Source organism: Etheostoma cragini, chromosome 15, assembly GCF_013103735.1.
Source record: "Etheostoma cragini isolate CJK2018 chromosome 15, CSU_Ecrag_1.0, whole genome shotgun sequence".
Classification (NCBI taxonomy): domain Eukaryota; kingdom Metazoa; phylum Chordata; class Actinopteri; order Perciformes; family Percidae; genus Etheostoma; species Etheostoma cragini.
The window spans coordinates 19,200,941-19,215,352 of NC_048421.1; the positions used below are offsets into that span (position 1 = coordinate 19,200,941).

Sequence of the window (14,412 nt, forward strand, 5' to 3'; positions counted from 1 at the left end):
TATATATATATATAGTGTGTTGTGCTGAGGTAGCAAGCACAAAACAGCAAGCTGGCTTAAAAAAGTGTCAGTCCTCGCTGATTCTTTTCTTACCTGACTCTAGAAGATATGTCACACTGACACCTTACAGTAAGAGGCGTGTATTGTATTGTGGCTGCTCACCCCTCAGCTTGTCTTTGGCTCCAGCCACCATGTAGTAGAAGATGTGAAATGCTCTCTCAGTCATGCTCTGACGGATACAGCGAGACTTCTCCAGCAGGTCTGATCGGGTCACGAGAGGGTTAAGCTGATAACCAGGCCTGTTTTCTAGTAATATCTCAAGCAAAAATTGCACTTTTTTATCTTACTATGCTATTTATATTCATAATTCAACAAACAACTTTGATCTATTAAAAAAAAAAAGGATACAAGTGTCAATATTGGCCCCGACAATATAACCGGTCACATCAAAGTTGAGCTTGATGAACTTTCCCTGTGGACAGAGAGGACAGCAGCTGCTACCCAACATCTTAAACCACTCGGAGAACTAAAGTGTTGACTCCCAAACTGATTAAAAACTTACAAATCGTGAGGAGTTGTCATTCTTGATGGTTTTGGCGTTTCCGAATGCCTCTAGGATGGGATTGGCCTGCAGCAGTTGCTTCTCTAGCTCCCCCTGCAGCCCATTACAAGTTACTCATAGTGGTGGAGTGTAGATTTTGAGTGCAGGATTTTTACTTGCAAAAAAGTATTTCCATGCTTTTGTATTACTTTCTTCAGATGCTGTAAATAGGAGATTTGAGTACTTCCTACTCCACCCCCAGACTCCATTGACAAAAACTTTTACCTCGCAGAACACAGGAGATGCTGGTCTATCGCTGCCTCCATTGGTTTGTTTGTTTGTGTTATTGTGCGTCTTTGGTTTTTTAAAATGATTAGTTTAAATTCCCCAGTCAGACAACTAAATAAAAATTTAAAAAACTAACTAACCGATCAATGCAGGAGACAAGCAACTCTCCTGTTCTGAGAGGTAAAATTACTGTTTTTGTCGAAGGAGTCTGGTGGCAAAGAAGAGAGTGTAGATTACAGTTTCAGATCCCCGTCGTAAAGGGCTGTCTGACATTAAGGTAAAGAGGTGAAAATATTCTACTAAAGCATACACCTAAACAGATACAGATTTTTTTAGGTGGCTAAAATGCATTTAGCTGCTGCTTCCGTGTTGGTTCTCCTGCTTGCTTCTTCAAACTGGAGGCGCGCCAACCGCCATCTACTGTAGCTAACACACTGACTATGGACAATACCTCATACAACCCCACTTCAAAAATCCCAATACAACCCCAATTCAAATGAATAGAACTTCTACTACTTACATATTGTGTAAAAGTATGAGATTTTATACTCACATATGCCAGAGAACCTCCCTGCTGCGGCTGCTGCTGCAGGAAGAAACAGGAACTGGTAACAAACCACTTTTCTTATCTGCATTTAAAAAGCTGATATTTTTAGAATTTCCCAAAAAATGGCTGCTTGAAGAGATCAAGCATAATCAATAAATCTTGCCTAAACAAACCACAGATAGTTCTTCTTTGCTTAACTATAGACACAATCAGTGTTGTGTACAATTTGTGGGAAATATGAAGACTTGTAAGTACAGGAGTTCTCCACTGACAGCACATGTGTTGCTGATCTAACATTCACCAATAGGTTATGAAAAAAATCAAAAGTCTGGGACAAACTCTAAACACAAATGCACAGTAATATCTACAACACTGAGGCTCCAATTTTTCATATGATAGTAGCCAAAACGTTAATGGGTACATTTAATAAAATGAGGAAATAGGATGTATGTAACACATTAGTTTTCTTTAAACAGTATGTCCACTGCGCAGATACACTGTACAGCACATGTGTGATATATTAGTCCATTTTATCATATTTCATGTTCTATATCACTAATCTTCAAACTTTAAATGCTGAAGGTTTTTTAACAGCTGTGGTTACTGTTCAGTATTGATGAACAGTATGATTCAGTGAAATTGGCAAGTGGAAGTCACAACCAGTTGAAACATTAAAATGCTACTTTCATCAAATAATCAAATAATATGCATCCAATAAAACAATCCAACAGCATCATATATAGAATATTATAAACAGTCAGAGTTCTAAATAATAAGTACTTTTGGGAGTATTTTTTGATACCTTTTATTCCAAATTTGGAATAAATGTGACCTGCTGTGCTTGGGCAGATGTAAGATTGGCACGTGTCTTTCTAATTTGTTTTATTTAATTATTATTGCTGCTATGTAGATCCAGCTTCTCAATCTTAAACATCTCAACGTTTCTAAAGACGTTTCTACTCACAGGGTTGGCGTCCTTCTTGCCCTTGTGCGAGGAGGCGACGACGGCCAGGTACTGAATCACCTTCTTTGTGTTTTCTGTCTTCCCCGCACCAGACTCACCTCTGGGTGATGGAGGCGAGGAGATGGAGAGAGAGATGAAACAGTAATTTTCAAGCTTTCAAGCATGTTACATGTGTTTGACATTTTACAGACCACGTGATTAATTGAAGAAAAATAATTAAATGAATTAATACTGATTTAAATTGTTACTTGCAGCCTTACATAAATGTAAACATTTATGTAACATTTATGTAATACACCCAATTACATTGTGAAGACTCAACTCCCTTATGGAGACAAAATCCAAGTCCCCAAAATGTCAACAATTACATTTTTCAGTGTTAACACTTATTTTAAGTGTCCAGGGAATGCAATGTCCTGTTAAGTGATGGAAATGTGTGTGTGTGTATGTGTGTGTGTTCACTTGAATGGTACATTTTGATGTAAATGGTTAAGTATGTTTTGACTCACGTGCAGAGAATAGACTGATCCTCACGGTCTGTGGAGAGAGAGAGATGGTGGGGGGGGAGAGTGATGTTTAAAAGGGAACATAATGTGAAATGTTGACTGAGCTGAACTCACTTGAAACCAAGCTGAACACACCAAACATGAACTCTGAAGGCGGTGCCGATTCCCTCTGACATGAGAGCAAACAGCTCAAAATCTCGTTTGGGGGGGAGATTAGCCTCCATCACCCATATCGTCTAAAAATAGCAGGTGGATGCAGGGCTCAACCGCTGTAATCTCGTCTCCCTGCTCCATGTATGGCCATTCTGGTGCTGAATGGAAAGTAAGGAGTTGGTCTGAGGTCACTGGTGGACCATCCTGAGACCAGACGGCATGTTCTGAGGCTGGTGTGGGTTAGGCCATTATTCAACCTTTATTTTGTAACTTTTATTTGGTAATTGTGTGTGTGTGTGTGTGTGTTTGGTGTCAACCACAACCTTAAAGGGTTGGTTCAGATTTTTTTGAAATGGGGGTTGTATGGGGTATTGTACTGCTGGGGACGGGAGCAGCAGCTAAAGGTTTTTTAGACACCTGAAATAATTAATATCAGTTTAGGTATATGCTAAATTTGGAATATTTTCACCGCTTTACAACAACGGGGAAGTGCAGATGTTAAATCCAACTATGCTATCTATATAATTAAACGTTATTTTAGCTCACAGAACACTGGAGTTGCTGGTCTATTGCTGCCTTGGCCGGATTAGTTTGTTTGTGTCATTGTGTGACTTTGGTGTTTTAAAGGTTAGTTCTGATTCACCAGAGTCACACAATAACACAAACGAACCAGTGACCCTTATACTGTACTGCAACTATACTATAAAATGCAGATTTAAAGCACAATATGCCTTCAAAAAAGTGCTCATTGTTCAGTTCAGTGTGTTAAGATGCAACAAAGGTCAATTTTGTTTTAATAATAATAGCTTATATAACTTTAACTTTAATAGCTTTTTCATTTTACATACACACACACACACACCTTGCATCATATTCCTGTAGGCGTTGTCTGTGATGGAGTAGATGTGAGGTGGCACCTCATGGCGTTTCTTGCCCTTATACATCTCGATGATCTTCTCAGAGTAGATGGGCAGCATCTTGTAGGGGTTCACCACCACACAGAACAGACCTGAGTATGTCTGAGGAGGGGGGGCAGAGAGGCTTGGGAATTTTACAGTGATCCTTGTGGTTTGTTGTTGTTAAAGACTCCCTGATTTCTCCTGACATACTGTCCTCTAAACTTGAAAAATCCCGTGAACATTGAGTGTGAAAGAGATGCATCACATGTACCCGTCCCTGTAACTGTAGGTTCCTTAGGACGTGTTCTCCAATACCATTACGTGAGATGCATCTTCTTTTTTTTTCAACTGTCCATCTTCTAATTAAACATCCAGGGGAAAAGTAAAGGTGTTTCAGCTGTTTGCTATTTGTTTGTTCAACAAGAAGAGGTTAGTGGGTGTGGTTAGTAAGTGACAAAGAGGCATCCAGACTTCAAAACATTCTTTCAGACATATCAAATACAGTCTGAAGAGATGTTAAATACATAAAGATGTCCCCTTGGGTCGGAGATACAGACATTCATGTTTTCCAGTTTCAAGTGTCAATCAACTCATCCAGGAATTTGCAGTAGAGCTGAAACCTTCACCAATAAGTCAGAACATAGAAAGGCAACTTATTTTGACATATGATTTGGAACAAATTGTCAAACATTTGTTGGTTCCAGCTTCCAAAAAGTTTGCTTATCAGCGTTACATTAAATTAAAATAAACAGAATATACTGGGGACTGGACATTTTTGCTTGGTCATGTAGTGACCAAATCATTTTGCCTGTTGTGACTCTGTATCATAATCATAGTATACTATACTATACTATACTATACTATACTATACATACTATAAATACAAATAACCAACATATTGGGCTGGGCAATATACTGATGTATGAGGCTAGAATTGTCTTAAATTTTGAATATCTTAATATCGCAATAGCACACAAGTGTTGTCTTTTCCTGACTTTAAAGGCTGCATTACAGTAAAGTGATGCAATTTTCTGAACTTACCAGACTGTTCAGTAAATGAATTTATCCACTTAGTGAATATATGCACGGTACTGCTGTTCATTTATCAAAAATCTCCTTTTGTAAATATTTTGTGAAAGCATTAATAGTCAACCCCACAAGATTGCCGCAGTATCAATATTTAAGTATTTGGTCACAAGTATTGTGAGATTTGATTTTCTACCGATCGCCCAGCTCTACCTACATTAATTTAAAACTTACCTCCATATTTACAGATGCTACACAGGCTTTCACACTGACATACTGTACAACCACTCAAACTGAAATATTGTACAAAAACATTACCTTATTTACTGAAATTTTTTGTATGAACCCTACAACACAACACATTTTATTATGAATGTATGTTCCCATGATGCATTATTAGTTTACTTTCCATTGTGGGATGTTAAATGGCAAATGGGCTGCATTTAAATAGTGCCCTTCTACATTACCAAGCAAACTTGCCCACACACTCGTTCAGTGTCTTGCTCAAGGACACTTCAATATTAAGACAGGAAAGTCCGGGGGATCGAACTGCCAACCTTGTGATTAAGACATTTTTTGGCTGCTCAGATACTGTCTGCTCATATATGGACCGGTGATGATCTCCATGGCAGTCTGTATGAGATGCATCAGCGCGGGTTTTGATTTGACATCCCATACCTTATTAGACTTTGTAAGACGGACTGAAAAAATAAAAACATAAGCTGTTGATCCTCCCAGGACATCCTGAGTCTACGTAGCTAGTAGAGTGTCTGCACACAGTCCCTAAACAAGGACTTTTCCACCTGAAAGTTAGTCAGTGTCAGCTTCAGTGAGGTTTATGATGATATTTAGGTTTACATGGAGATTTAAAGTGCTGCTGGTATTTCTTTTTCCACAGCGACAATGTCAGTTAGATTTTCTTGTAACTTTTATTATTTCACGTTTAGCCTTTGGTGTTCTGCGTTTAGGCGGGACAACACAAAGATGTCCTAAAACACCATCAGCATTCCGGGATGGGAGCAAAACATGCTCTGGTTAATTGGCCTTTCTTTTAACCACTCACAATCAGCATGGGCGGCGCTAAGCTCCGCACGGAGCCCCGATGCCTCTGCAAAATAGCCTCAGGAGGGAACTTGTTTGGGGGGAACATGAGTACATTTAAAAGTAGTTTCAGTCGTGCAACAGACAACTCCAATTGGACAGATAGTCTAGCTAGCTGTCTGGCTTTACCCTGCAGAGACCGGAGGAGCAGTTAATACTAGTCCTCAGAAATCCACCAGAGTTTAAAATGCCAACACCAAGGAAGTAGAAGAAAACTGACAAAACTACATACATCAGGCTGAGTTTCCGGCGGCACCGGAGCAATTCTGAGAAATACAGTACATTACGTTGTGAGGTGCTCAAATGTAAGCTTTTTACAATTTTCTGGAAAACAACAATGTACGTAACTTCTACCGTGTGTCTGTTTTTTTTTCAATCCACAGCATTATTGTTATTACTAAGTTTTTAAAAAAAATCTTTTTATTCACCTTATTCTTCATAATGACAAACAATTCTTTTCGGAGTTTTAATGTTGTCTGTGCTTGTGCCTTGATAACTCTTTTCTTCTGTAAAATAGGAACAAATGTTCTTATATAGGCCTACTTATTCATGCAAAAAAATGTCATGATCAATTTTTTTGTGCGTTATTCTACGATTGTCCAGCAAGGAGAGGGCGCAGTACGCCTGTGCAAGCACCTGGGGCCGGTTTCAGGAAGGCGGTTTAACAAACTCTGAGTCTAACCCTGAACTCTGAGTTGATCGACTCTGAGAAGGGAAACTGAGTTTGCAGTTTCCGAACAGCTGATCTGAGTTGGCTCAATCAACTCAGAGTAGGTTGACTAAGAGCTATACACGTGCACCACCACAATAAAAAGGCAGCATAAATGGAGCCGTGATACTACGATTCACCATGGCAACAACCACAAAAAAACTAGTCGGCGGAAATACTCATGTGCACATTCAGCCAGTTTGAACATGTATTTAGTTAAAAAAAGCAAAACGGCTTCCGCTGCAAAAGAGAGAGAATTTGCGTAGGAGAAAATTGCTGCTCGAGCAAATGCGTAAGTTCCAATATAGTGTTTTAATTTCATATTTAATCACAATAGCCTGAAATAATATTGAACCTATAATCTATTTCATTTAGGTGCAATCCTGCGGGTGAAAAAGTTCTAGGCCTACCAATCCCATTCTGATGCTCCAAACACCATCATTAACAGAATTATCTTTCATAATTTTATTTCAAAAGGGTTTACATCATTCAACTGCAGTCCCGGGGCTAACCTGTAGGATGGCCCTTACTGCTTTGTGTCCAGGGAACGCTACAAAACTGTTTAAAAAAAACGCTTCAAAGCCACTCATACTCTTCTGACAGCTCTACAAACAGTGGCTTTACTAATATGCTCCGCATCGTCAAATGTAATGTGACACAAATAATCTGCTGGGATGTTATGAGGACAGATATGGTTAAGGTTCAAGGTTCAAGGAGTCTTTATTGTCCCTGAGGGGCAATTTGTTGTGCAGCAGTATGTAACATATATAACACAACGGTTATACAAGACAACAGCCAAACATCTAGAAATGAAGGCACCATGACTGCACAGACTGTGAAGAAAAACGATACCGCTCAAATAGATAGTTATCTAGAAATGAAAATGCTTCTATAGTCGGGTCCTCAATGTCTTCTCCTGATGTATGTTTAGCTAACTCCCTGAGAAGTTATACAGCGTCTTCATCAATGGGGATGACCACAAAAGGGAATGCCATGTTGGGGAAAAAAACTTTTTATGGTCTGCCTAACACGGTTAATAAACCAACCCTGTTTTTTTATTCATGCAGATTACAAACTGAGATAAACTGGGCCTGCCACAGACTGACTGAATGAATGAGGAAATGAAAGAGCGCTGTGTCAGAGGGAGGAGACTGAGCAAAGAAAACCTGCTCATGACCAGGTTAGGTTCATAGACTCAGTTACCATAGTAACATACTCTGAGGTAAAGTTACCTCACTTTCTGAAACAGAGAACTCAGAGTTTCTTCCATCTCAGGGTTAACAAACTCAGAGTTTTCACCAAATCTGTTTTCTGAAACGGACCACAGCAGTGCAGAATCTGTTTAGGCAACAAAACCACTTTGGGTTAGGTTTAAAAAATGTTTTGTTGTTTGAGTTCAAAAAAGTGTTACATTACTAACATATGCAATGTTATCTGTTAAAATTAGTTTCAGTGACTTTTGGTTTCACACAGGCCACAAACAGCGGCCTCTTGGGTGAAGGCCCTGCAGCCCTGGCTCATGATTACTTGTTATGGTACATAAGTACAAACAGTGAACAAGAACAGCCTGCAATAAAGAGATGTTTCAAAACCAAAATTGGATTGAGTGAGTGAGTGAGTGTGTGTGAGTGCCCCTCACTCACATAGATCAGGCTGGAGAAGTATCTCTCTCGCAGGTTCTGGAGGACGGAGGCTTCGTTGAGGAAGGTGAGAGCGGCCATGTCCTCCACCTTGTTGAACTTTGGCGGGTTCATCTTCTGGATGTCGTCTTTGTTCACCGTCAGCTTCTGACCGTTGGAGAGCTCCACCAGCACCTGCACCCAGAAACCCACTCCGTCATAATGAAGCTTTTATTATCTCTGCATAGGTTTTCTATAACTTCCCTTGCAGACGTTATAAATATGTATTGATGTCCGGCATTTCTGTGGAGTCCTTTTTTTATTTTATTGACCATTATTTGGCATTTTATTTATAAAAAGAAAATCTGGTCTTGTCCACAAAAAAAGAAGAATGATTAAAAGAAACCATATTAGTTCACTTTAAAAGGAGTCATATGTGTGTGTTATGTTGTTATTTGGCATGTGAACTGCTCATTAAAGACCTTTTTCCCAAAAAACCTTCGTCATTTGGAGAAAAAGAATCAGGAGCATGAAAGCGGTAAAATACAAAGGGGAATATGTTGTGACATCATCAGGGTGTGCATTACCTCATCACCCTTCTCCTCCTTTATGCTGGCAGCCTCGAAGCCCTCCTTCTCCGACGGTATCCACACCATCTTCTTGGCCGACCAATCGGCTTGCGCCACCCCGCTGTTGCGAAAGTCATTATCCAAGAAGAGGAACTTGGCATCGTCGGGGGCCGGGTCAGCCATGTTGGAAGTAGCACCGCTAGCGGATGAATCGATCTGAGGCGCAGCGGCGTCGGAGTCGAGGTGGATCGCTGGCGGTTCAGGGGCGGTGGAGCTGACGTCTGGATCGTCACTGGCGACGGGGTCGGCCTCTGGTGGGTCGATGCGAGTCGGGTTGACCTCTGACCTGCTGACATAACAGATGGCAGAACACTGAAACTGTCAACTTCAACACATAGTTTGTTGGATGAAAACAGTGAGTCATCCATCAATAAAAGGAGCAACAGACTCACTGCTAATGGCCAAGAAACAGTGCAACACAACCCCCTAACTAAAGTTTTTTCACACAGGTTATTGTAACTTTTTAACAAATAGGACACGTAAATAAGGGATCTTTAGAACTAATTGCTCAGAGCCAGGCTAGCTGCCCCCCCCCCCCCCCCCCCCCCCCCCCCCCCCCCCCCCCCGTTTCCAGTCTTTATGCTAAGCTAAGCTAATTGGCTGCTGATATTTACCGCACAGAAACAAGAGTGGTATTGATCTTCTCTCTTGTAACTCAATTGTTATACTTTTTCAGTTCTCAAATCTACTCAATTTCCACTGTTCTTATTTAATACTTTTTTTTTAAATTCAGAAATAGTTTAGTTTGTTTTATTTATTTTGTATATTTATGCCAAGTTGCTTCTGATGGGCACAGGTCAGCGCTTTCTATCTGGCAGCTCTGCCACCATCTGTGTGTGAACTTGTGTGAATGAGAGACAAATAGTCAAGCGCTGTCCTTTGAGGTAGAAAAGCACTATATAAAAACAATTAATTTACCATGTTTGTGTGATGTAATGTGCTATATACATAAACCTGACTTGGCTTAACGTATCAACTTAACAATACAGTGTTGTAAAAAGTCTTGAGGGTCTGAAGTGCCAAAGAAACATTAAGTAAATGCCTAAATAAGATACAATCTAAGTTAAAAAACAAAAACAGATTTAAGCAGATTTAATTGACAGAGCCTAAACATCTGTCATCACAGCTGGATTGAACAAAGTGAGCAAACTTCTTCCTAACATCAAACAGAGGAGGATAAACCATCAGTCGATCTTCGGTGACTGTCACACTGCAGGAATCATCACACAGAAGCCAAACGAGCGTCAATAAAACACATTAGCTCATGCTTTCTTTCTTCCTTCTATGATCTCAAACGGCAGCCTTTGCATCCGACTTTGACTCGGATCATTTACATTTGGTTTTAGTGACAGATTACTGCAGATAACCGCCTTGGTGCATTTCCCTGAAGGTTTGCAATGAGCTACTTACTCCCTTATCCTCGCCTCTACCTCTTCATGTAGGTCACAGGGCTGCTTTGACCTCCCATTGAACAGCCGGCAATAAAAAATGAAAAGCAGCAAACAGATAACCCCTGTAATCAAACAACCCAGCTGCCATGCTGGAATGCCCATGTTTGGCTAACCCTTTGCTCCTGGTAGCTTTGGTAGCTCAAAGAGGGATGCTAGGGACTTAGCAGGCATGCTACCTTATAAGGTGCAGCTCATGTGTCCAGCCAAGCTTACCGTTTACACCAAAATGGTGACATGACACAAGGTGCATCCATGTGTGGCTGCAGGCTCTCTCTCTCTCTCACACACACACACACACACACACACACACACAGCAGGTACGTGTGCTGGGATCAATATGCAGCATCTTTAATAATGACTTCTGACATTTGTACAATTAAAGCTTTACTTTCACCGTCAACAAACCAGATTAAATAATTGAATACGATCCTGGAGCTTCTTCTTTCTTTCTTTTTTAAACATTTTTCAACACTTTAGTTTAAATATTATTTGCATTATTATACATTTCTTAAACTTTGTTCATTATATCCATAATTGACAATCCATGTGTTACTCTTCAACAGCAAATATGAAAACATATTGCTCTACAGAAATATGACTTTAGTTATTAATAAACCACTATTTAAAGTTATTTTGCACGTTTAAATAGGTTTATATTATTGGCATGTGTAACTGATTCCATGCATGAAAGTACAAAGGCTCTACCTGTCCCCTGTATTCTATAAAACGTATAATATATGAATAATAGAGAAAGTCCTTATACTCACTGTGCAGTGCTTCAGCCCTCAGAGCAGCAGAATCCAGGCTCAACTCCAGGGATATGAGAAAATCATGTCAGGTAAATGAACTGATGATGATGATGATTCGGTCCTTCCTTCTTCCACACTATTTAAACCGGCCCGCGACACCTGGGGGTGGAGCCGCGCGCGCGACCCGCTTCGTTTCCATAGTTGGCAGCAGCCACGAGCGACGTGCATCCAGCCAATCACAGCGAGAGGAGAGGTTTAATTGTTCTGTCTTCAAATTAAAAGCTTTGCATTTCTACCATAGATATGATTTGTACACAGATGTGACGTCGAGTAGTTTAGCTATACTGTTATCCTGTTGGGTACATGTGTTACTAATTAGTAGAGGTGGAGAGACTAGTGGGTATGCCCTAAGTAACCCCAACTTTGACGTACTTTTACTTTACTTGAGTGTATTTCTATTTTCACTTTACTCCACTGCATTTCAGAAATAAATATAGGCTTGAATTAATATTATTTTTAGCCTTATATTTTTTTATTTCATTTATTATTTAATACATGTTGTTTTAATACACTTGACAGTTGTAGTTACTTGTAGGTCTACTACCTAGCAAACAAAAAGACCTGTAAATAAAGAAATAATACATTTTAATAATGAATGCCTAATGAACAGTAAAGTTAGGGTCCGATACTCTGCTTAGCATCATTGTAATTGCAAAAGTAACAGACCCAACTGTACCGAACTGTACTACGTTATGCATACCTGCATGTGATGCTAGCTAGTTAGCAGAAACGTTCAATTTGGCAGAAGATAAGCGAAACCTACCGTTAGCTAGTATTATGGTTAAAAGCTTAAAGTTAAACGCACGTGTGGCTGTGTTTTATTCAAAATAATTCTAACCGTGAGTTGGTCCAAAAGGTGCAACAATTTGTAGCTAAAGACAGCGTAGCTTATGTTACCTGTTGCTTCACTTTTCAAGTCCCCATGGAGATTAAGAAGAACCAGTGTGGCAACATTTCCCCGGTAAAATGTGTGGTTCTATAGACCGTATTGTCTATGGTGGCCCCACGGGACTTAATGATGCATTTAGGGTCACGTCATAATCATGTAGGCCTACATGCTTTCGTGGCGGTACTTTTACCTGCATCTTCAAAACTTAGGGTGATCGCTAGGCTATCTATTATTATGATACTATACATAAGTACCACATTCAAAAATACTTAAGAAAATCCCAACTATCCCAATTTACTCTGTCAATAAAAGGTACAAAATATACTTTTATTTTGACAGGTTTGCGCGAAAGGTTTAACTTTGGTGCATGGCTTGCCGTAGAAGTATCGTTTCTATGGTGACGTTTCATACTTAACTACAGCGCACATTATTTGCTATTAAACTAGCTAGCTAGTGTTAACTAACTGTCTGTGGTGTTAACCCTGTTTATTTGTTCTTTTTCTTCTTGGTAATCGTTTTCTGGCCTAAGAGTAAAATGTCCGAGCCCCCGGAGCAGGAGGACTTTGATAAATGCTTCACCGTGTTTGACGGCTCTTCTCCGGAGGACGTGTCCCACGCACGGCAGCTGTGGAGCTCAATGTCTCTCCTGCCGCCCTTGGAATCCCGGCTGGTGTCCGCGGACATCAGTCAGAGACTGCCCGTGTCCCGGACGCAGCGCAGCGGCAGCATCATGTCCAAACAGCCCGTCGCGCAGCCGCCGAGTATCCCTGCTCTCCGGCAGAGACGGGAGGAGAGGCAGCGGTATGTGGCCATGGCGGACCAGAGGAGGGAGATCCTGGCTCTGCTGAGGAGGCAGAGGGAGCAGAGGATCCAGAAGGAGCTGCTGTCTCTGGACTTCAAACCTAACTTGAAGTTCGGCCGAGATAAAATATTGAAGATGCAAAACCCCCCAGACTCTGAGATGGACGACAAAGAGCTGGAGAAGCAACTGAAGTAAAGGACCGTGATTAAGTTTTTAAAAAAATATTTAAAAACACATTAAAAATATGTTTATAACATGGTCAGTTTAACTTTAAGCAGATAGAGTTATTCTATGAGTTCTGCTTTTGAGGCTTACAAAATAAAGTTAGCTACTACTGTCCCAGTCTTGCTACATATTCTAACTAATATGGACTGGAAATAGTTATTTTGGAAGTGTGACACTGTTAACAGTCTATCTAGTTATTTTTTTTAGTTTTTTTTTAAACATTTGTTAATTAGGTCATATCAGTAAAATAAAGTTCAGGCCGATGAGTGTTGGACAAATTAAAATTCTCAAACTGATTATGGCACCAGATGAAAAGTCAGAGGATTACCAAATTCTTCATGTTTTTGGCCACTGTTGAAAGCTCTGCACACCCACAAAGGTGTGTTTGGTTACATTGGCTGAGGAGATCTCTAGTCAGGTGTTGATAGCAGGAAAAGCACAGGTGTAACTGATTAATCAGTAAATAAAATCATTAAAGACGTACAACAATAAATGGGTTTAACTTGTGTTATTCCTGCTGTGAAAAGTCAAGAAGTCTGCTTTAAAAACTATAGAATCAGGTTTTCACATACAAGGAAATTGCCTTGGTGTTTCTGCACATAAAAATTAAACACAGAAAGAGAAAATGAAAAAAGCATGTGCTGCAAAATAGAAATATTTACAATTATGTAAGTCTTTTTGTGATGTTATGAGCTCTACTTGATGCCTGGTCTTATAACAGTGTACAACAAATCCACCAAAAGGGGGACGGAGATGTTAATTTAGGACACACACACACACACACACACACACACACACACACACACACACACACACACACACATACACACACACACACACACACATGGCTTACAATCAGTGTCTTTGGTGTGTACTTACTTGATTTGGCTCTGATGGGAGTGCGTGATTGGTTAAAGTTTTTTTTCCAATTGCTAACACACTAAAATGACATGCATAGCACAATTATTTAAACTGACATACAGAGAGTAAAATCTCTTCTCACTGTTTCATTTTGCAAGATATGTGACATATTTTGTAGTTTGGGTGTGTGTTTTTGTGAATTGTATTTTGATAAAACCAGCCTAGTTTGCAAAAATTGTTTAAGCAATTGGAAAAAAAACTGTAATGTCACATGTCTGATTAACAAAGTGCAATTTCTCTCCACCTACACACAGATGAGGAACACTGGTTAACACATTTAAACACTCCAGTGTGGCTTTGATGGCTGAATAATATAACATTTCAAATTCCCAA

General features: G+C 39.9%; 2 protein-coding genes across 3 annotated transcripts in view; one reads left to right on the forward strand and one right to left on the reverse strand.

The window, feature by feature from the left end:
- The window catches only part of LOC117957993 (myosin-11-like), a 35,483-nt gene extending 24,933 nt beyond the window's left edge, over positions 1 to 10,550 (reverse strand). Inside the window, exons 1-10 of one of the 2 annotated variants that reach the window (XM_034894159.1) lie at positions 10,393 to 10,550; positions 8,941 to 9,271; positions 8,378 to 8,548; positions 3,862 to 4,018; positions 2,850 to 2,877; positions 2,341 to 2,440; positions 1,383 to 1,412; positions 563 to 655; positions 409 to 472; positions 163 to 261 (exon numbers count right to left, since the gene is read on the reverse strand). In XM_034894159.1, coding sequence (XP_034750050.1) covers positions 163 to 261; positions 409 to 472; positions 563 to 655; positions 1,383 to 1,412; positions 2,341 to 2,440; positions 2,850 to 2,877; positions 3,862 to 4,018; positions 8,378 to 8,548; positions 8,941 to 9,271; positions 10,393 to 10,535 — 1,216 coding nt within the window. In that variant the 5' untranslated portion in view covers positions 10,536 to 10,550. Of the gene's footprint in view, positions 1 to 162; positions 262 to 408; positions 473 to 562; positions 656 to 1,382; positions 1,416 to 2,340; positions 2,441 to 2,849; positions 2,878 to 3,861; positions 4,019 to 8,377; positions 8,549 to 8,940; positions 9,272 to 10,392 lie in introns of both variants that reach the window. The other variant, XM_034894158.1, reaches the window with a different exon arrangement.
- Positions 10,551 to 12,531: 1,981 nt separating this feature from the next.
- Positions 12,532 to 13,172, forward strand: hoatz (HOATZ cilia and flagella associated protein). Its single transcript, XM_034894160.1, has one exon. The coding sequence runs from the start codon at positions 12,667 to 12,669 to the stop codon at positions 13,126 to 13,128; it is 462 nt and encodes a 153-aa protein (XP_034750051.1). The 5' UTR covers positions 12,532 to 12,666; the 3' UTR covers positions 13,129 to 13,172.
- The last annotated feature ends 1,240 nt before the right edge of the window (positions 13,173 to 14,412 follow it).

Coding starts and splice junctions, on each gene's coding strand:
- hoatz (XM_034894160.1), top strand. CDS start 12,667: ATGTCCGAGCCCCCGGAGCAGGAGGACTTTGATAAATGCTTCACCGTG.